The sequence below is a fragment of the Balaenoptera physalus genome (assembly GCF_965194825.1).
Source record: "Balaenoptera physalus genome assembly, chromosome: 15".
Lineage (NCBI taxonomy): Eukaryota > Metazoa > Chordata > Mammalia > Artiodactyla > Balaenopteridae > Balaenoptera > Balaenoptera physalus.
Genome location: NC_138894.1, coordinates 44,681,301 through 44,705,300, shown reverse-complemented (window position 1 = coordinate 44,705,300; position 24,000 = coordinate 44,681,301). Strand labels below are relative to the sequence as shown.

General features: G+C 35.1%; 1 protein-coding gene across 13 annotated transcripts in view; it reads left to right on the top strand.

The window, feature by feature from the left end:
- EHBP1 (EH domain binding protein 1) overlaps positions 1-24,000 on the top strand; it is a 312,365-nt gene that overhangs the window by 269,409 nt on the left and 18,956 nt on the right. For 6 of the 13 annotated variants that reach the window (XM_082426544.1, XM_082426538.1, XM_082426548.1 and 3 more), the window contains 6 exons: positions 3,285-3,432; positions 11,496-11,603; positions 14,747-14,871; positions 17,280-17,418; positions 17,570-17,676; positions 20,353-20,476. In XM_082426544.1, coding sequence (XP_082282670.1) covers positions 3,285-3,432; positions 11,496-11,603; positions 14,747-14,871; positions 17,280-17,418; positions 17,570-17,676; positions 20,353-20,476 — 751 coding nt within the window. The remainder of the gene's footprint in view (positions 1-3,284; positions 3,433-11,495; positions 11,604-14,746; positions 14,872-17,279; positions 17,419-17,569; positions 17,677-20,352; positions 20,477-24,000) is intronic. The other 7 variants (XM_082426541.1, XM_082426549.1, XM_082426539.1 and 4 more) reach the window with 3 other exon arrangements.

Sequence of the window (24,000 nt, the reverse complement as noted above, 5' to 3'; positions counted from 1 at the left end):
ATGTAACAGGGACTTCCCTGGTGGTGCAGTGGGTTGAGAATCCGCCTGCCAATGCAGGGGACACGGGTTTGATCCCTGGTCCAGGAAGATCCGACATGCCACGGAGCAACTAGGCCCGTGCGCCACAAGTACTGAGCCTGTGCTCTAAGGCCTGCGAGCCACAACTACTGAGCCCATGTGCTGCAGCTACTGAAGCCCGCGCACCTAGAGCCCATGCTTTGCAACAAGAGAAGCCACCGCAATGAGAAGCACGCGCACCGCAACAAAGAGTAGCCCCCACTCACCACAACTTGAGAAAGCCCATGCGCAACAATGAAGACCCAACACAGTCAAAAATAATTTAAAAATTAAATTTAAAAATTAAAAAAAAAAAAATAACATATGGTTGACTCAACATTAGTGATGCTAAGACTGACCATTAGAGTAGTGGTTTCTAATCCCTGATCTAGTTCTGATCTCTCCATTTAAAATTAGGTTTTCCTCTTGCAATTAGGAAATAATCTGTGTGGTGTTACTTAAGCATATGGTCCAATCATCAATGCTGTAAAACAAACAATCCCAAACTTAATGGTGTAAAATTTTTTTTTAATTCTCAGATTCTGTGGGTCAGGACTTCAGATAGGGTATAGTGTGGATGCTTTGTCTCTGTTCCACATTGTCTGGGGTGTCAGCTGGGGAGACTTGAACAGTTGGAGGTGACCCAAAATGGCTAAAGCGGAGATTCTGAAGAAGGCTTTATTCACATGTTTGACACGTGAGCCAGGAAGACTTAAGGCTGAACTTGGCTGGGAATGTGGACTGGTGCACCTACGCGTAGCTTGGGATTCTCACAGCATGACAGCTGGGTTCCCAGAAAGTACAAAATGCAAGAATTTCAAGAGAACTGGGCAAAAGGGGTGTAGCCTTTTCTGACCTAGCCTTGAAAATCACCTGCAGCACTTCTACATTCTGTTGATTATGTACAAGTCACTAAAGCTGGCCCACATTCAAGGGGAAGGGAATTAAGCTTTACCTTTTGACGAGGGAATGGCAAGGTCACATTGCAGAAAGCATGTGGGATGAGAAATACTGTCATGGCCATCTTTGGAAAATACATAATATTATTATTATAGCTGGTATTATTTTATAAAGTAGAACTTTCTGTAATTGACTGAGACTATTTAGTTGCCCTAAACTTCAGTTCCCACTGGAAAGACAGGATAAGTGTTTGACTTTTTTCCTCTAATTAGTAATTTTCAGGAGTTCTTTTAAAAGCTACCTCAAATGAGTTTATATATCCTTCTAAGAACTTTTTGAATATCGTAATGAATTGATGAGTTTTCATTGATTCAGTGTGTGATTTCGTTGATTCAATTCATTGCAGTCATTGTTTGCTTGTTTGTTTTGATACTGAAATTGCTTCAGTTTGTCCACTGGGAGCTTCAAGCTTGTCTCTGGGTCCATTCAATAGCTCTGTTAATCTACCCGCATTAATTTGACAGCTCTCTATTCTAGCCATCTCAAAATTTGCGAAAGAATTGCCTAGGCTTGAACTTCACCAAGCTAGTGTCTTACCCCTATCTCTTCTGACTCAGCTTTTTTCTTCCCTCTACATCTAATCAGTTACTAAGAATTGGTACAGGTACCAATTCTAGCTCTGATGTATTTCTTACACCTGTCTCCTTCCATTCCCATTGCCACCATCCCAGTTCTGAATCTCATTATAGCTTCCTTGTACTGTTTATAAGAGCCTCCTAAGTAGTCTCTTTCCAGTCCCTCTATGCCAGCCTATCATATACACTGTTGTCAGATTAATCTTTAAGCTTTCTCATATACAACTCAGGTTGATCATTCCCCTTGACAAAAAAAAAAGAAAGAAAGAAAGAAAGAAGAAAAAAAAAGACACACACAAAAACAAGCCTCTTTCTTCTGAACTCTTCATCCATTTTTATCGCACCTCCTTATTGTGGCTGTTTTATCTTTCCCTCTATATTGTAAGCTTTGAAAGTATAAATTGTTAAGTTTTCATATCAAGTACCAAGTACCAAGGTATGTACTAAGGACCAAAGATACAAAGATAAATCACATCTAGCTCCTGCCTTCAAGTAGCTCAATTCTACTGAGGAGATGTTTGTACAGTTATAACTTGACAGGTATTATTTTAAAAAGTAATCTCACACACACACACACACACACACACACACACACACACACGCATGGTACTATAGTAACACAAGAAGGAGAACTTCATTCCACCAGTGGTGAAGAGGGAAGAGTAGTCAGGGGAAGTTTAGTAGATTTAAACTGAATCTTGAAGAATGAGTAGGAGTTAAATAGATGAGAGAAGAACATTTCAGGAAGACAAAATGATATATTCAAATCCATGGATGCATGAAACTACATGATACAAACAATTTTGTATAAATAGATGTGAGGTTTTATAGAGATTGGGAGAGGTTAAAGGAAGATAACTGCACAGATATTTTGGGGCCATATTATTTCAGGCTTTGTTTTGTCATAATAATGCCTTATATCATATACTTTCCAGTTTACAAAGCAATTTCACATTGATTATTTGCAATCCATAATAACCCTTTTTTAGGAGGCAAAACCTATTTTAGTTATTTAATTCTCTGTCATTTTTAGTTATTTTAAATATCAAAAACCACACTAGATTTTACTTTTTCTTCTCAATGTTTGTCTGGGGGGAAGGCATAGTAGAAATGAGGACAGAAGTACCTCAGTTACCCAATTCTGATTTTAAAACTGTCAACAACAATAACTGTGGAACTGATGTATACTATCCCCATTCCTGCTGTAGCCCCCTAAAAATACCACTTCCTATATTTGATCAACATGATGTAGCAGCATTTTCTGCTCTCAAAGATTTCTTGTAGCCAGTGCTCTATGCCTTTACTAGAAAATTGCAAGTTAAATTCTAATCTTAGAAAAATAAGGTATTAATTGAAATTCTGTTTTCAGTATTGTTACTTTTTTCCTATAAGCCTGATTATTTTATTAATAGTAGATCCTGCTATTTTCTCAGTAATTATATTGCCAAACATTCTTTAAAGGCTAGTTTGAATCTTTAACAGACATAATACAGTAATTTGTAAATGTTTTTTAAAAATCTGATTCTTGGATGTCTTTTAAAAATGGTATGACATCCAACTGATATAGAGCATCCTATTTATAATGTGGGCCAAGCACCATGCTGTAAACCAGTTACTATCATGATGATCAGATTGAAAATGAAATTGCATTTCTGTCAATTACTGAGTTGGCAACTGTTCAATATATCTTAGCAGCAAGATGAAGAGCGACGTCGGCAGCTGAGAGAGAGAGCTCGTCAGCTAATAGCAGAAGCTCGATCTGGAGTGAAGATGTCAGAACTTCCCAGCTATGGTGAAATGGCTGCAGAAAAGTTGAAAGAAAGGTCAAAGGCATCTGGAGGTGAGTTAAAGAATCTTGTATCATATTCTACACACAACCCAGAAATCCACAATGGACGTTTTGGGACTTTTTATTCTTACTTCAAAATGTGCATCAAATACATAAAGTTTCTAGCTTATCGGTATGTTACAAAAAACTTAATGCATAGTAAATCAGAAGATGACTATCGCCAATTTCCAAATCAACTCCAGAAGTACTTTGATTATGATTAAGTATGATTAGTACTCAAGAAATACTAAGAATATGATTTAGGAGAAAACTCAGACGGGCCTTGGTTTGTGATTCCCCATGATGCCTCATTAATTGTATTAGGAGTGAGTAAAATGCAATCAAGTCCTCAACATGTAGATCACAAGACTTGTTAGTGGAGAGCTTTGGCATGAGAGATTTTCACTTCGAACCAGATCTTTGGAAAGTAGCTTTAACAGTGTTCCAGCATTATAGCCTGACATGTAAGCATTTTGAATAAGTCTCATATGCATTTCTTCTTAATCTCCTGATTCGAAGAGGGTCTTTTTCAATATCTGTAGAAATTATTCTAAGCTTTATTTTAGGACAAGGACTGTACATATAATTAAAGGGAATTTTAGTTTTGCCTCTCAGTGCTCAATTTGGGCATCTTTAACTTGAAACTTTTTACATTTTTATTTGAGTAGTATATTCAAGAGGCCTGTGGGGTTTTTTATTTCAAAGGTATGTGACCTATTTATCTACCAAAACATGCCAGGTACTTGTCCTGAGTTAATCTTAAATGCTAAGATCACTCTGGAGAGTAGGCAAGTGAGGACTCGAATAAGACCTTAGAGAACTGAAACAAAGGAAACCATTTCTAGGTCAATGATAAGTTTCTTCAAAGTAAACTGAAACTTACTGTTATTCCTAATTGATTCCTTATATTAAAATCTTACTGTTGCAGAGCATTCCAACCAATGCCTATAGCATATAACTTTCCATCCCATACATTTGAAAGCTGCTTTCCCAAGTAGCTGTGTATCTGTCCATCTGGTATTCTCAGAATGTTTGTTTCTTAGTTAAATCCTTCATCTTACCTTTTCAACTCCTGTCATTCAGAATTTTTATTACAGTTTCTATACTCACTACTAAAGTTTTATAGTAACAGCAGTAACTACTCACAGCTACATTATATAATGCTATTATAATTTGCTTTCATTTATGATTAGTAACAAGATGTTTCTTTGATATCATAAAAATTCCAGATATTCTAAGTAAATCTTAAAAATCTTTGCCTCCTTGCATCTCAGAAAGATAGAAAAAACCTCATATTCTTGACCCTCCAGATAGACTGCCCTAAAGCTACTAATACTACCTCCGTGTGGTATCATAAACCCATAGAAGAGCAGTAATAATAAGATAGAGAGGCATCCACTGTCTCAATTTTTTTTTCTAACAGTGAGCAGATAACAATGCTAAATGAGTTGTGAACTCTGGGAAGGCTAAGAGTTAAAAATTTCTGATTAATGGTGTGGGATAAGTCAGCTGTGTAATTGGTCTTATCTCTATAATCCAACCCCAGTTAAGGCTAAGCCAGGACTAGACTAGGTAGAGAGACTTAGTCAGTGTTACAACCCCCAAAATGGGGATCTTCCCAACTTGGTAACTAGGGAAAGTGAAGACCTGATTTTGGCATCATTCAGCAGTCAACAAAGTGAATAAAGAACAAGTGAGGATTGGATCTCTGAAGCTAGCAAAGAAGTACAGACTAGAAAAGGAAAAGCCAGGTGAAATGAAGATGGGACAGGGTTCAACAGATGACTTATGAGAACCTGCTGAAGAGTCTAGACTGTTCCCTAAGGAGACCAAAGTGCCCAGGGTCCATTTCTCTCACAGGACACACCATACCTTGGATGTTGGAAACAGCCACATATCAGATGATGGGCTCTTAATCAGAGCTGAGGTTGAGCTACAAGCAGTGCAGGCCTATTCCTTGACCTCAGTGGTGGATATTGGCCTGTCTTCATAAAGGTGTATGGATCCGACTAGGTCTGCTCTGGCATCAAGGCCTAAGCTGAAGCTATCAAGGCCGGAGGCGGGGAAGAGACCTTTAGGTCAAGGGAGAGGGTAAAATTCCTGCCTAGAATTCAACCATCATACATACACATTTATCTGTTTAGCAGTGCCAGTCACTGTGCTAGGCCGGGATTCGGCAAACTTCCTGGAAAGGGCCAGAGTAAATTTTTATAGCCTTCTCAGACCATATGTTCTCCGTCTTAGCTACTCGACTCTGCTCTTGTAGTCTGAAATATGTAAATTAATGGGCATGCCTGTTATTTACCCCAAAATGGTGGTGGGCTGGATTTTGCCCCCATGCTATAGTTTGCTGACCCTTACATAGCAAATTAGAAATTCACTTGATTTCACAAGAGTCTAATTCCTAAATGAAAATAACCCTATGGGGTTAATAAGTCAGGGGAAACAGTTAACAAATTAGTGTCCATTCTTCCAATGTCTAATGGGAATTATGAGGTCTGAATAAGGAATAGTGTGAAAGGAGGAGAGAGAAATGAGTAGGGACCAGCCTAGGAGACAGACTAGGGTAGGAAAATTTTTGGAAGCAGTGGTCCAAAGTGACAAAGAAGAGGGGGTAGTCAAGAGCTGAAATAATCAGGTGAAAGCACAACCTAGGGGACGTGTTGAACATGATACTCAAACTCACTGCCTGAACCTACTTGAAAAGCCTGTTTTTTTTCCATTCTCAGCAGCCAGCCTCAGTGAGGAAAGGAAAACTTAGTAAGTTTGAGGTGAGGTGTCATAAGCCTCAGGTGTCTGCAGAAAATATATGCAAGATATTTTAGGTCATGTAAAGCCAGGTATTCAAGCATCCCACTTGCATCCTATTTCAACCAGAAGTAGCCTAATTCTTGTGAAATAGCAGAATCAGTCCAAGGAGCTACAGCCTAGCTTTTACTTGTCCTCCTCTTGACATAATTTTAGGACTTAGAGGAGAGTCAGGTGATATTGTGGTATACTACATGTGTTTTTTCAATTTCTGCTTCATTGTTTAGTTATAGACCTATAACAGCCTCCTTTTAAAATCCTCATTTTAGGTAACAAACTTGTGGGTTCATTTATTGTATTGATCTTACTTGGCAAGGTACAGTTGTTTGTGGATGAATTGTGGTATTTTCATTTTTAGTTGTATGATATTATGGTCAAAGAATATGCCCTGAATTTCTGCTTTGAGAATTAATAAGTTTTTATTTTGGCCAAATAAATGTTACATTTTTATTAATGGCCCGTGGGCACTTGCAAGGAAGGTGTTAATCTAGTTTGAAGATGATATTATAATATATCATATATTTGTTATATATTACATGGGATATTGTATATGATATAGATTTTGTATATTTTGTGTCCTTATGTATGTGTGTATATTTTGTGTATATATGTCATATATGTATTTTTTTATTCTGTAGCTTATCACTTTGGTTTGGATTAGGTGAGGGTCATTGAACTTTTAAACTGACATTTTTGCCTCTCTTTGATTTAGATGGAGTAGTGTACTTTGTTTTTGCATTTCAAATGAATAAATGAAAATTTAAAAATTTTATCCATGAGAATGTTTGTGTGCCTGCATTATCCTTATTTCAGTTATGGCAAATAGATTTATCTAAATTTGTTGACCCAAAATAAAATCTTACAGACCTTCAGTAATTTTTATTTTCAGCTTCTATTAATAATATATTTGTATTGTTTTCTATCATTTGTTTGATTTCTACAGAATAACTTTAAAAGTTATGCATTTTATAGGGGACCTTCAATGAGAATTTTAAAATCATTATACAAATGAGAAATTTTATTCTGAATATTTTTTTTTTCCTGGGAAGAAACAGTTTCATGTACACTTAGGTACAATCTCTATGTTCTCTAAACCACCATTTTGTGTGAATATTTTTTTAAATTAATTAATTTATTTATTTCTGGCTGCGTTGGGTCTTCATTGCTGCACGCAGGCTTCTTCTAGTTGCGGGGAGCAGGGGCTACTCTTTGTTGCGGTGCACGGGCTTCTCACTGCGGTGGCTTCTCTTGTTGCGAAGCACAGGCTCTAGGCGCACAGGCTTCAGTAGTTGTGGCTCGCAGCCTCAGTAGTTGTGGCTCACGGGCTTAGTTGCTCCGCGGCATGTGGTATCTTCCCAGACCAGGGCATGAACCCGTGTCCCCTGCATTGGCAGCCGGATTCTTAACCATTGCACCACCAAGGAAGTCCCTGTGAATATGTTTTTAATGGTAGCCTTAATTTCTTTTTTTAAAAGTGCAGATATTCTTTTTTTACTGTCACCAGATATCCTGATTTTTCATTCAGTTTATTTAGAAATGATAAGTGTTGTAAGACTGGCCTTATTGCTGTGCTATTAATCATACCATTGGGATCCCCATTTTGCTTATAGTGCTGTGCAGTGTCAGCTGGAATGCATTGTCTCATTCCAGTGTATATACAATCTCTTTTTACCTTTTCCTACATACATTATACATGCCATGCTTGCAAACCACCTTCCATTGTGTATTGGATCTCTAGTTTACTTTCTGCCACGCTTACCTACTGGATTTTCAGTGGTTAGCCATAAAGATATATATAATCTTATATATATCATATATATAATGTGTAATATTTTAAACACACACACAAAGACAAACATGCACTTTAATTCTGCTAAAATGCATTTAGAGTATGTTGACAGGCGTTAAGAAATGTGTAACATTTTAACTATTGAAAAGAATTTGTGTTCATTGTAAACCTGAAGTCAGTGAATGGAAAGAAAGTGGAAACCTATTCTTAAGAAAACCTGAGCTGTATGGGAGATCAATTTTTACTTTTCCCCTTCCCAAATCGTAATCCTTTTATCTAAGGTTAACAATACATATATAAACATTAGGTTAACCCACTCAGCATTACTGGTGAGTGGTAGTATAGATAGAGATTTCATTTAGCCGGGAAATAAAATGAATGGCACCTGTTTAACATCACACAGGAGCCTGGCACTGTGTAAAGGGGTAATGAATATCCCACTGCATAACCCCAGGACCTGAAGTACCCATATCCAACCACAGTTCCAGACTTAGCTTCTTTTCATAGCAGTGCTGTCCTTCTAGTCACTGGCTGGAGAGTCGTCTGCCTCACTCTTCCTCTCCTCGGTATCCCTCCCCCAACCACCCAATATCCAGTTTGTTTTCGAGTCATACCCACTCCCAGTTCTTTTATGATAGGTTAAGCTCTCCATACTACTTACCTGGAGGTTATAACAGTCTCCAACTTGGATTTCCTGCCTCCAGCCTTTCTGTGCTAGAGTCCAACATCTTACTCAGCAATCTCGCATGAAGGATGCTGTCACATGGCTCCAGGGATTGCACTTCCATGTGCAATCCCTGGACCACTTTTTCTTTCACATGTGAAGGCATATCAGAATGTAAGCAAGAGTGATATTTTAGGAATAATACTGGAGCTACTCTAATTTATAAAAAAAAAAACATAAGCTTCAGTGCTTATATTACTAATAATTATTTTATAAATATTTCACAACTGATTACCATGAAACACTGTGGTAAGAAACTGCTTATATAGACTGCTGTCTGTTAAACAGCACATTGCCGATCATGTTTGAACACAAATGTCTCTCCGTTCCTACCAAGTAAAATTTAAACTTCCTATCCTACCCTTCAATGCTCTCTGCAGTTTTACCTTTCAAGTCTTACCTCCCGTTATTTCCCTTTAAGTATGCTTGAGCAAAATAAGACTTTATACCATTCTTTGAACATAACCTACCCTTTCCTGCTCTCATGCCTGTAGTGCCCTTCCCTCAATTGTACTTTTTGAAATCCTGTACATTTCTGAAGACCCAATTTAAAGGTTAGTGCTTCCAAAAAATAATTCCTGGTGCTACTGGCAAAGAATAATCTTTTCCTCCCTTGAATTTGCTCTATACCTTATTTTTACCCCATAACACTTAACTGTCCTACATGGTATTATAGTCATTTGAATGTGTAACTTTAAGGTGGAATAAGTGTCTTATACAACTTGGTATCTCTTCAACATCTAGCAGTGTTTTGTAAATTGCAGATCCGGCGTATAGTAGACGTTTCTTGAATAAATAAATGAATGAATGTTTAATTTTTTGTTTTCACTCTATATTAATTCTGGTCAGTAGTAACCAATAAAGGCTGATTGCAGCAACAAAGTACTGTACTCTAAGAACTATGGGTAGTAAACTATCTCTGATAAGAGGAAGTGTTCTGCATACTTACTTGGCACTCAGGAAATATTTGTTAATTCATTTCCCTTTACTACAAAATTATTTAGAGAAGAATTTTTGAGGATAATGAAGATGAAGGTACTGACTTTTATGAAATTAGTCAAATAGTTGTACTAAGCATAGTTGATTAGAAAAGCTCTCTCAACTAATTGTACTTAAATAATATAGCCAAGTATAATACCTTAGCGATTTGAAAGCATTTAGCAGTGCTTCTCCCCTGGGGGCATTTCTCATTCTTTTTATTTGTGTTGTATTCTTCTAAATGGCTTACATAGTACATAGGAAGTCTTCAATAAATGTAAACTATTATTAATATTAATGCTCATAGTAAATATTTACTTGGGAAGCCCAAAATCAAACACAAAGCTCTACAGGGAAAAGGACAAATATTGAAGGTTTACGCCAAAGCTATAGAATTTAGTATTTCTCAATTGTAATAACCTTTGGAACACCTCATTATTAATAAAAGTTGCCCTATGAAAAATAAACTGTAGAATAGTAGGGATATTCTTCAACTCCCAGGGCTAGACAGATATTTCTCCAAAAGGTACATTGCCTGTCAATAGCGGAATTTAAAGCTTAACTTCTAATATACAAGTCAAATTACTGCTATGACTTTTTAAATGTATAATGTTCAAAATTACTTAACCATTTTTATCACTAGGGTTTAAAAAGGAAAAATATGTAATAGAAATCTTTTTAAAAATGATACCATTAATTAATTATGACCTAAGACATTTTGCTAAGTGTATAAAAAAATAGTGTGACTACCTTATTCCCATGTATTTACTTTTGAATAACAAGTGTTTCTACCAGCCTTATGTCTTCCAAGATGTACTGTCTTAATTGTTTCTGAACTTTCTTTTGCATAAAGGTACTGTCTATTCTCGTCTCAATCTTGTCTCTTAATTCATAATGCTTTTGATAATATTTCATTAATAGCACAAAAGCATTCAAGTCTTCATGCAAATGATTTAAATATAGCTACAAGTTTATAAAGAATGAGTTGTTTCTTTATACATTTATATCTAATAAATGATAAAAATGTGAAATTTAGAAACGTTATTTGATGACTTTGTTACCAAACCAACTTTATTTTTTTTTAATATTTTTATTGGTTTGTTTGTTTGTTTTTGGCTGTGTTGGGTCTTCATTGCTGTGCGCGGGCTTTCTCCAGTTGCAGCGAGCGGGGGCTACTCTTTGTTGCAGTGCGCGGGCTTCTCATTGTGGTGGCTTCTCTTGTTGCTGAGCATGGGCTCTAGGCGTGCGGGCTTCAGTAGTTGTGGCACGCGGGCTCAGTAGTTGTGGCTTGTGGGCTCTAGAGCGCAGGCTCAGTAGTTGTGGCGCACGGGCTTAGTTGCTCCATGGCATGTGGGATCTTCCCGGACCAGAGCTTGAACCCGTGTCCTCTGCAGTGGCAGGCGGATTCTTAACCACTGTGCCACCAGGGAAGTTCCCCAACTTTATTTTTGTGTACTGTTATTAGAGATTACCAGTAGATTACATTTTAAAACATAGGGATTCAAGGAGCTCAGTGATTCAGAGACAGCATGTGACAAATTGTCAAAATTTTTGCATCTACTTTGATGTGACAATTCATCTTTGACATATGAATGTAAAATATAAATGTTAATCCAGTAGTGAAAAAGTAACTTAAAACTGATTTCTTAACTTGCTCATCTGTGTCAGACCTGAATTTGAACTGTCATTACAATACTAATTTTTTTCCTTAGTGTTTCTAACAAATGATATAAAATAGAAATAATATACTAACATTATTGCTACATTTTCCTACAGATGAAAATGATAAAGTTGAGATAGATACTAACGAGGAGATTTCCGAAGGCTTTGTTGTAGGAGGTGGAGATGAACTTACTAACTTAGAAAATGACCTTGACACTCCCGGTAATTTCAAATTATAAATACTTTGTGTCCTGCTGCATGGCAAACTCTTATATTTTTATTATAACTGTTTATTAACTATTAAAACTGTTATATTTTTATTATTATCTCATTAATCATGATAATAAGTTCTTTTAGTAGTTTTATTACATCTTACACCCTCACAAATCATTTAGCTAAATCCACTTTCCATCAATTTTATGTTATTATTTTGTTTTAGGCTTAATGTTAAAATTAGCAATAAAATTGAAATAACAAATTTTAGTTTTTCTCTTATTACTAGGATTCAGTTTTATATTTTATGTTATATGGGACAATTTGTAGACATTTTATGATTGGTTCCCTTCTCAGCCTAAATATTTTGTTGTGATGTTGTAAGGTATAGATGTAGTACCTATGGAATGCTTCAAATGTAAATCTAAACCATGGATCAGATTTTCTGATTTGGTTTGGAATTGATAGTCTTAGTGGTAATATTATTTTATAAATTTTGTGCTTACCTTAAATATTTAAATATTACTACTAATAAATTATTTTATACATACTTAATAACTGATCACAATAAAACTCTTTGAAAACTGCTTATATAGATTACTATTAAATTCATCTCATATTGTATATCAATAAATATTATACCGATAATCACATTTGCAGTTGAACTTCTGAGTTACTGTATAAAATATAAAGGTACTTGCTGATGATTAAGTAGATGAGTGTTCCATATGCACTACCTTTATTAGTCAGCAGCAGGTAGCTTTGTATATGTGAGAGGTTCCATAAATACTTATTGAATTGCATTCTTATAGCAATAAAAAGTCTTTGGCAGTCTCTTTAAACTTAAGGGTAAGAAAGTGAAATCCCTAATACTTATCTTTTCCTGTAAAAAGCTACAGGGAGGGAGAGCAGGTATTCTTCCCAGCCCTGGCATGTCCCTACAATGCTAACTTGCTTTGTTTCTTCCCGATTTGAAATCATGCTGTTACTTCTCCAAGAAACAATCAAACATGGTCTTCCTAACTGTAGAGAGCACCCAAAAAAATCTGTGTCTTTTGTCAGTAGCTCCTTCATGGTCTAGTATTAAATAATACTTTTACTAGATACAGGTCAGTATATTTATAATTGTACAAGTCCAGGAGAATGCTGATATTTAAGGAAACTTAAAAAAAATTTAACCCCAAATTAAGACTGCGTTTTACTTATTTCTATTTAAAATACTTTAGAACTTGGGTAAGTTTGATTTTTCTTTTTGAAAAAAATTTTTGTTGTTGCTTACCCACCCTCTCACCACAACCACCATCAAAGTCTTTAGTAGAAATCAGTATCATCTCTTTACCACGGAGGGCATCCAGAAGTACAGAATTAAAGCCTTAACATTCGATTCATGGAAGTATAAAATCAGTGACAATAAGTGGTACATATTTCCTGATTTAACAGTAGATTATGAAGACAGGAGAAATTAGCCCTTTCTTGGGTAAGGTAAGGAGAATTTTCTAGTTTTAGTTATAGCAACTTTGTGGGATATTTTAATGTATTTAAAGGTTGGTTAATATTAGGCCCAACAGGCTTGATTCTTGTCCTTCTTAAAAACACTCTTCCTACTTTTTGTATACCTAAAAAGAAAACACATCTCAGTCTTCCTGTTTTTGGAGTTAACTAATATATTGTTTACAACTCTCCAGCATGCCAGTAAGTGTTGGCGAGTGCATAGGACAGACTTTCCAATTCAGACTATGGTTTATTTCATGGCAGTAAGAAATAGGAATGCAAACTGGAATCTGGAAGCATGTAGCATACATTATGATTTTTTATCCTGGCTTTATTTTCCCCCAAATTCTTTTTTTAATATGTATATTAAAGTCATAATTTTTTAATAATAAGTTGTTTAATCTTTATCTTGATTTGACCATAGTTCATCAGATATTGTTTAAAAGAGAAGCCTGGCAATATAAACTGACCAATTTGCATGAAAGTAATGATAATAGCATTTATTAAGAGTCTTACAATTAGAAAACTTATTAATCTTTATGAAAAATATCATTCATCAAATGGTTGGCATGTCTTTTATAATCATTTTATTAAAGAGTTGCTTTGAGTGAATTTGTTTAAATAGAATTATTTGTTTCCATTCACTTCTGAACTATTTTATTAAATAAAGATTAATTTACTTGCTAAAAATAATTTGAAATTGTTTTTTTAAAGTTATAGCCATTTTTTATTTATTTTAAATTTCTATCCATATTTCAGACATTCCAAAATGTGATAATCTTTATTGTACTTCTGCACTCTGATTAGAAGGTATTTGTAAACATATACCCTGTTTCAACGCTGGGTATATATGTATACCCATAAACATTGGAACATTGGATTCTAACAGTGTGTACATGACTGTCTAAGATCATGTTAAGAACTTAATATGGCATTATATGTCTAAATTTAATATACTAGAAGAATTGAAACAATAAAATAATATAATTTATAATCAAATGTGTTACCTCTTTTAAATACCTACTTTGTAATACCTTGTTTCATTATGTACAGCCTATACTGTTGCTAATATAAATATGTACATCAAATATGGGCTTAGGTTTTCAGGTAAGCATAGCTGCTATTAACTATAGAATAACTAAATAGTCTTTAGGCATGTTGACTATATTCTTTAAGGGGACTGATTTTGGGGAAAAGTACATATATATGAATGTATATCATACACACACACACACACACACACACACACACCAGAATATATGCTAAGAGACTAGATTTTATTTATTCCCACCACAGAAAAGAAATGATAATTTTGTGACATGATAGAAGTGTTAACTAATGCTATGGTGGTAATCATATTGCAATATATAAATGTATAAAATCAACACATTGTACATCTTCAACTTACACAATGTTACATATCAATTATGTCTCAATTTTTAAAAAGGGAATATAGTCAATATGCCTAAAGACTACTTAGTTATACTATAGTTATATGGTATGTAGTATAGTTTATGTATACATACATACATATATATATAAAGAGTTCTGCTTCTCTTTTTTTTCAATATAGTAATATTTTTATGAAGTCCTTTAAATTGATAGCCTACACATCTAAATGCATCTCATACAGTTATTCATAGTATTTGCATATTTAACAGAACAAAACACTAAGTTGGTGGACTTGAAGCTGAAGAAACTCCTAGACACTCAGCCACAGGTGGCAAATTCACCTTCCAGCGCTGCTCACAAAGCTATAACTGAAAGTTCAGAGCAAGACATTAAGGTAAATCTTACTTGTTTAAAATATTTGACTTAGTATCTGTGTATTCTAATTTCCACTGGCACTTCATAATCCTAAAGTCAGTTTCTTACCAAATTCTTCACATTAACATTAAGATATACAAATTTTTATTAAATAGCCAATAAATTAGATACCAGTATGGTAATCAGTATTCAGGTACTGTTTTTCAGAGAAACTACTACTTTAAGTTGATATGTCAGTAAAAGTAAAAACTATTCTTGACTTCTGTATGCATTTGTATTTTGCTAACGAGAATGTTGCTAAGAGAATTCTAGCATATTCTATCATCTTCAGCCTTTGACCTGTTAAGATGAATTAATTCCTGAAGATGGTATGTGAATATAAATTTTTAAGATACTTGCATGTGCTTTGTGCCAATATAAATCTTACCTTGTGTAAGATTTTAGCCAAAATGCAATATTATAAGATGATGATGATAATGATGATGATTTGTAGTATTTATATTATCCCCACTCAAGCCATCCCGCCTTTTCCTTGCACTGTATCGTAAATATTTCTCTAGCTTTAGGGCATTTCTAGTCTTATATAACTGTTTCACCCACCTGCGGACTATGGGGACTGCCCTGCTGACTGAAAGGATTTCCTTCCCCTGACATAGAGATGCTTTGAAGTCCCAAAACAATGACTTTCATTGCTTTTCCCTTATACTGTCGGTTTCTATAAATTGGTGATGAAAGTGTGTGGCAGCACCAGAGGACTTTTGGTCACTATCTTTGAACAAAAGGAAGCCTGGATCAGGTCTGATTTTTTGCGTTCAATTTAGCTTTCTGCACTGGATTTAATGCAGAATGAAGCTGGACTAAGAATAATACAATGGATTGAAAAGGCTAACTGAATTAGTGGGTTTAGAGGAATACATTTGTAAAGTGGCAGAAGTCCCTAGTCATAAAAAGGTTTCTTAAGATGGGATTTGCTGGCTAATCGCACTGATATTTTAGCATGTTGCCAGGCCTCAAAAAATTTAGCCGTGTTTGTTTATTTTGGTAAAGACTTGAGTTTTAGACTATTGGGCAGTTATTATGATAACAGTAGAATACACACTTTTCTTAAACAAACAAACAAATAAATAAAGGCCATAATTGTTTCTATCCTAGCTACATAGCTAGCATATTATAAGCATGATACTAATAATAAATATATAACTTAAAAAAATAAAACAGAGGTATTTTCATTCTTAAGGTTTAATTATCTAAATAGATGCAGTTGTTTTTGCTTTCCAAAAAGCTCTTAAATGTAGTTATTTTCAAACTTATTCCAACAAAATGTGTGCTTTAAACAGCTTGTCTTTGTATGGATCTTTTTAGTTAAGATTTTTTAAATGGTGCTTATGAAGAACATATAGAGTCCATCTGTTCTCTTGAAGCTTTCAGCATTGATTTGGGGTTTTATTTTTTTAATAAAATGCAGTTTACACGTTTATAAATGAGGCATTCTGTGTTTGTGGAAAAGGATAAACTGTTACCTTCCCTTGAGGATTCTGTATCCCAGGCCTCCTTGAGGCTAGAGAATAGGCCATTGGAGGACTCCCTCATTACTGATTGTCTCAATGCAGAGGAAGGGCAAAGTCTTGGTAGCTTTTGATAACCAGTTTCAGCATTCAGCAGGCTTAGCTATTAGTCATGCATCTTAGCCTTTCCCTATTTACTTTCAAAACACTTAATAAAAATAATAAAAGATTAGGTATAAAATGAAATATTTGTTTGGTACACAGCACCACGGTATCTGCGGCTTCCACACACTGCGGTGGTTCAGTCTTCTGGGATATTTCTTGTTGATAGAACCATTTGAATTTGTTACCAGTATTAACATAGGAAGCTCTGGAAAAGATAATTGTAGTTTTCTTAGCTGTAAAGGGCTTACTTACAAATCTGGCTTTGGAAAGTTATAGCTGATGAAATGCAGTTCAGTGGGGTAGTGTTATAATCCTACCTTTTAGCCTTCATCCAGCATTAGTGGTTTATCTCAATGGGCATAAAATTAGAAACTAGTTCTTCTTGTCATACAAGTCTGTGGGACTGTACAAACAGATGGGGCAGAATAGTGGGGCTGGGGTGGTGGGGCAGTGGTAGACAGAGGCAGTGTGGCTTTTAAATGATACATATCATCAGAAGAAGACATGGGGGTTCACAGTATCTAATGAATCACGGTTATCAAGAATGATCCTCCATTTAAACCATGTCTCCCAAAGGTTTCAGTTACAGGCAACAGACCTTGCCGTTGAGCTATTTAGAACATCTCTTTATAGTCCTTTTTTCTTTCAAAACGTTTCTAAGTTGGCATTATCTTAAATCAGTAAAACTTGTTTTACTAATGTGTAATTTCACGTTTATAAGATCAGGACTCTCTTACCACATTTGTTTCACTTTTAGAATGGCACAGAAGATCTCCGGACTGAGCGACTACAAAAAGCAACAGAACGATTTAGAAATCCTGTTGTGTTTAGCAAGGATTCTACAGTAAGAAAAACTCAACTTCAGTCTTTCAGTCAATATGTTGAGAATAGACCAGGTAGGAACACTTTTTTAAATGTTTTCCCATCTTATGATTTAACAATATTTATATATATATATATATGGAAGCTGATAATGTAAATCCACATTTCAATACACAAATATCAAGCTTTATAATAATTTTACATGTCTTTCCCTTTTTTTTTAAGAGATGAAAAGGCAGAGATCAATACAGGAAGATACAAAGAAAGGAAATGAGGAGAAGGCAGCAATAACTGAAACTCAGAGGAAGCCATCAGAAGATGAAGTGCTTAATGTATATTAATTTTTTGTGTGGTTTCATGATTGCTGATAATTCCAAACTGTATGTGGAAATAGTGCCTTTATTTGTTAAAATGAGATGTTAGGTTTTTTAAGATGTCAATCTCCAGTGCATTCAAAGCAGAGTGAGAGGGGTGCACTGTTGAATTAGTCTGCAGTGTGGTGATAATTGTCAGATAAAAAAAATGAATTTTTCAGAGTTCCACAGCCCCAGCTTCCTTGAGACATTTCCATCAGGGCACTTCCCATAAAGAGATTCCAGTATTGATCTACTGGGAGGATTTTAATTATTACAATAGCAGATACCGCAGAGCTGCAGTTAGAGGGAAAAGTCACATGAGACCTGCTAGAATTTCTCAGCCAACCCATTTTGTTGGCTTGGGTTAATGGGTGTTCAACCTTTCCATTATCCAGATCAGCCGTGAATTACTAGCTGAATGATGTTTGCATTAATATAATATATATGGTAATTTCTTCACTTAATTAACGGGGAGGTTCAGCTCAGTAGGGGTATGGGCTGATCATGTGTAAAATTGATTTGTGAGGGAAATATTTGATAGACCGCAGGGAGAAAGCTGCTTTTGATGGACAGCTGCGGGACAGAAGCAGGAAGAACAAGTTTTAACTTGAATTTTTGTCTGGAAGCACTGCTCTCTTTAATGGTGCTACTTTTTTTTATATTATTATTATCTCCAGTTTGTATAAATATTTTCTTTGTTTTTACTGTTAAAATTGTCTATTATGGATTTTAAAATCCTTGCAAATGTAGTCAGAGTTACAAACTACATTTTAGAGCTGTAAAAACTTCTCATTTTTAAGTTCTCGTTTTAAAGTTGTTTTACTAAAACCTGGCACGTCTTAATACATAGAAGAGCTAACTGGTATATCCTGATGAAATATTTGGTATAATTTATAAGATACAGAATATTTGAGTGTACTATATACTCACACTAAAGAAATCTGACTATAAACTTTGTTACTATTTTTAACTGAACCAATCAGTACAAGCAATGAAGTTTATGTGTTGCTTATCACTTCTGTTTTCTTATATCTTTGTTGCTTTTACTATGTTTGTTTTGTCCCTCTGGATGGAAATGAGAATAGTCCTTTTTGAAAATGCTCTGCTGTCTGACAGATAGATACGAAAAGCATTCACCAGATTCCAGATTTTAAAGCTACCATTAGCATTTATTCTGTTGTTATAGTTTTTCTGTTTTATTTCATAGTGAGATGGGAGAATATCCACTTTGTATGAATCTTTTAAGAATACAGTAACTTATTTGATCAGTCTATCCTGAGACATTATCAATTTCATGATTTTTTAAAATATTTCAGCTTTAAGTTTGTCAACTACCATAGTCAGTTTAACAATAAGCTGGTTTAAATTGAGTTCATGTGTGAGTACAGTTTACTGGTTCCAAAGATAAATAAGTTATACGTATGGTTAGACAGGTTTGTTGATTATGAGAATTCCAAAATATCCTCGTAAATAACATGATTCTTGATTTTGTTTCTTGTTTAAGGAGTAACGAAAGATAATTCCTCATGGCTTCTTAGAGATTAATATGCTTCTAGGTAGGGAAGGGATTTGACACAAGAACGTTGTTCACATTTATTTCTCTGAATAAATATTGTAAGTGCTGATATTAGTAGTGGTAGTGGTGAGAGTAATCACTTAAGCAGTTCTTCAGTATTTCTCAGCTACTTAGGAAACTAACCCCTAGAAATGCCACAAGACAAGCATTCCAAAGGAAGCTATAATTTATCAGTTTGGTACTATACCATGAATAACCCTGCCCCCTAATGATTTCGATTTGTAATAGGAAAATAAAAAGTAAGCCTATATTGGTACTTTATAATAGAACTGCTACTTCAAATAAAACTTCTAAGGATAATTTATTTTAACATGCTTGGTTGTAAAAAGTAAAATTTCAGATTGAAATCCAAATTTGGTTAAATGGAAGATTAACCAAATCAGTGTACTGGTGGCATTAGATCCAGTGTAGCAAGGTTTGAAACCACCTGTCAAGTTAGAATTCGCAGCTACAATAATTACTAATACATCAACAGAATGACATGTTAAAGTACAGAAGCCAGCTGGAGGGGAAACTGGAGATATTAGAAACTTCTCTTTTATCATTTTTTAAAAATACTTTAAATAGTATAGTTACTATGAAAAGAAGAAATGTATCTTTTTAATTTTATATTTTTGTAAGAACAAATCTGATTTTTTTCAGGATAGATTCTTTAAGAAGCAATTCCTTAGTTAAATTCCATTTTTATATATTACACTTTTGAATTAAAGATGTCATTGGTGTTTGTTTTGACAGTCACCAAGGGAAAATTATCTTCTATCCTTGTCCATGCTTAAATCACTCTGACTCAACTCTAAGGAGAATTTTTTCTTACTTAGTGTTAACTTTTTAAATCTGGGTGTTAAATTATAAATATAATACTAAACAGCCACGATTTTCTCTATTTACAAAAGTTTTGCAATATTTATAATTCATATGAAAATTTTTTGAATCACAGGGCGTTGCTTTTAGGTACTAAGAGTGATACTAAGGGCGTATTTGGTTCTCTAGGTAAGTGCTTTACTAAGTGTTTGTAGAAAGGAAAAATGCAACTTACAAGTGATTTTTTTTTCTTTCCTGTTTGTTCTCGTTAACAGAAAGGGTTCAAAGACACCAGTCAGTATGTTGTAGGAGAATTGGCAGCACTAGAGAATGAGCAAAAGCAAATTGACACCCGTGCCGCGCTGGTGGAGAAGCGCCTTCGCTATCTCATGGACACAGGTACGGTGCCCAATTACACTGTAAACAGTTTTGGCAAATTGAGCGTTCACAAACTCTTATAGAGTTTTGGAAGTGTGAATCTTTGAAGCCTGAATGTTCAGCAGAACTGCCTTGAAAATAAAAAGGCTGCGATTTGCAGCCACCTCTCTGGGCCCTGGTGATAAGAGTGCCTTCATGGGAAGTGATAACTCGCCCTGATACCGTGTGAGCCAGCACTATTGAACAGTGTGCTCATCCATGCAGAGTTGGAATACACATCTGTGCCTCATTGATATGCCACTGCTTAAAAAAAAAGTAAGATCTTCACTGTTCTACTGATTCATTGGGAAAAAAAAAAAGATTTGGCCAGCTAAAGCCATGTACTGCACGAAACAGAGCACTATGCATAGGGGACATCTCCACGGACTAGATCACTGAAATTTGAGAATACTATCTGGTTACTGATGCTCCACAATTTTTTTTCAAGAGAACTGGTTTTTAAATGTCTGTAATACTTTGTGTCACAGTTGCATTTGAAAGGATTAAGGTATATAGGAAGGTTTGTAAAAATGGTTTAGAGCAGCAAGTTAGCTCCTAACCAGAGGGTAGATTGGCATTTAATGCTGATTGCCAATAGTGATTGAATAGATCTAAGTGTACAGTAAGCTATTGGAAAAAAAAAAAAAACTGTATGTGTGTATATTTTAAAGATATATATATTTCCTTAAAATATATGTCTCTACATATATATTTCTTTAAAATGCTGCTCCTACAAAAGGGGTAAAAATGGGAAATAAATTCAAATCATTCATACCAAATTAAAAGTACACTATATTAAGTAAAAAAATGTCAAAATGTAAGTGGAAAATCTATTCCTTTAATCTAATTAATTGCTTTAATTTTATGGCAGTGTTAAAGTAGATTAGTAAAGTAGATTAGTAAATTAGTAGTAGATTAGGATTGGAAAGCTTTCTTGAACTTTTTCTTCTCTATTTGCCAAAGATATATTTATAATTAAAGAACTCCTCCAGAAATAAGCATTTATATGGGACATTTGAAAATTGCCTACATTAGTGAAATCAGAACATACTAGAATGTGAAGAGACCTTTGGCTTTATCTGGCCGGATTGGTTTCAAGCTGTGTTCTGTGGAGACTTTAGGGCTTCTTCAGAGACACCTCGGGGCTGGCAGGACAATAAGGGAGCAAGCAGGTAGACGTCTGGGTTTCTTACCTTACTTCAAACAGAGTAGCTCTGAGTTTATTTATCTGAAATAGCGGGCTTCTTGGATGAGTTCATTTAAAGAAAAGGTTCTACTGGTTAAAATTTAAAACAAAACAAAAAAAGGTTTTTTTTATTTTTTGAAAACTATTACCTAACCTTCTTATTATACAGAGGAGACAGAGGCACAGGAAAAGCTCAGTGCCACATAGATCAGGCTGACCTTCAACTAGCATGCAAGTCACCAGAACCCTATTATACCATACCCTTCCTGCTGTGCCAAGTTACCTAGAACATGTTTATCATCGCCCTAACAAGTTACATGTATGCTCATTCATATACATAGACTTTTGTGTGGATTCAACAGATATGCCATAAACCAACATATGGCTTCACATTTGCATTTTTCCTTTGGTCTCTGAAGGTTTTTGAAAATATTATGTTAACTATATTAAAAGTGTAAATACTAGGTAGTGTAATTTCTGTAATACATTTTTAAATTATTTCCTTTATATATTTTAAGGAGACTTTTTTTTTTTTAATTCTTTCAAGTAGACCACCTTTCCTCTTTGTGTTGGATAAATTAGATGTTACTATAAAAGAGCCTTGTGTCACAAGAGAAAAAGCTAGAAATTCTGTTTCCTTTCCTTGTTTCACACTTGGAGCCTGATTTATTGAGGGTTCTAACCAAAATAGACTCAAGTTCTCCTCCCCATACTACATATTACCAGTGAAGCTTTGTAGTGGCCCCAACTAGAGATCATTTATCATCTGAAAGATAGTCAGGGACTACAGATTGATTCTAGAATCTCTTCAGGGCTTTATATTCCATACTACACAGGACAGAATCTAGTCTAGACTGGATCTGCTAGACTTGGTTCCCCAACTTGATAAATGCCAAGAATCCCCCTGGATTGTATTGAACCTCCTCCAGCTCAAATAATGGTCTCCCAAGATTTGCCTAAAGCCTGGGTAACAACTGAAGTAAAAGATAAGGTGTTAGAAAGGAAAAGCATATATTTATTCATCCTTTTCCTTTTTGGGGTTCCCATACTTCCAACTTTTCATTTATTATAGAAGCTAGTACCTTTTCTCTGGTGTGTTAGAGTTTTTGTGTACCTTCTGAATCTCAGCCTTAGAATTAAGCAGAGCAGATAGTATCCATATTCTTTACATGATAAAACTGAGCCTCAGATAGGGAAAATGGCTCATATAAGATGGCCTAATTACTAACAGCTGAGTTAGGGCTTGAACCCAAGTTTTTAGGTTTTCTAGCTCTTGAGACAGTTCTCTTTTCCCACTATATTTTTTTATTTTATTTTATTTATTTATTTATTTATGGCTGTGTTGGGTCTTTGTTTCTGTGCGAGGGCTTTCTCTAGTTGCGGCAAGTGGGGGCCACTCTTCATCGCGGTGCGCGGGCCTCTCACTGTCGCGGCCTCTCTTGTTGCGGAGCACAGGCTCCAGACGCGCAGGCTCAGCAATTGTGGCTCACGGACCTAGTCGCTCCGTGGCATGTGGGACCCCCCCAGACCAGGGCTCGAACCCGTGTCCCCTGCACTGGCAGGCAGATTCTCAACCACTGCGCCACCAGGGAAGCCCGCCCACTATATCTTTTTTGTAGCAAAAGCATACTTTACCGGCTATTTCAATTTTTATATACTTGTAGGTACTGACTATATACAATTTTTAATTGTATTGATTTGAAATTCACATATAAAATTAACCATTTTAAAATGTACAATTCAGTAGCATTTACTACATTCACAGTATTGTACAATCACCACCACTATTTCCAGAGTTTTTCATCACCCTAAACAGAAACTCTGTACTCATTAATTCCTCATTTTCTCCTCTCATGGTCCCCTAGGACTCGCTAATCTACTTTCTGTCTCTCTGAAATTGTTTTATTCTAGATATTTCATATAAGTGAAATCAAACAATAGTTATCCTTTTGTATCTGACTTCTTTCACTTATTATAATATTCTCAAGGTTCAACCATATTGTAATGTACCACTACTTTATTCGTTGTTGTGGTTAAGTAATATTTCATTGTATGTATATCCCACATTTTGTGGAGTCATTCATCCATTGATGGACACTTGGGTTGTTTCCACCTTCTGGCTACTATGAACATGGTCTAAAAGCATCTCTTTGAATCCCTGTTTTCAGCTTTGGGGGTTATATACCTAGAATTGGAATTACTGGGTCATATGGTAATTCTCTATTTTGTATTAAGGAATTGTACTCAATTTTAAATGGGCTGTGAAGTTTATTTAGAAGTTGATTTGTGGAATTGAAGAATACATTTTCCAAAAGAAGCA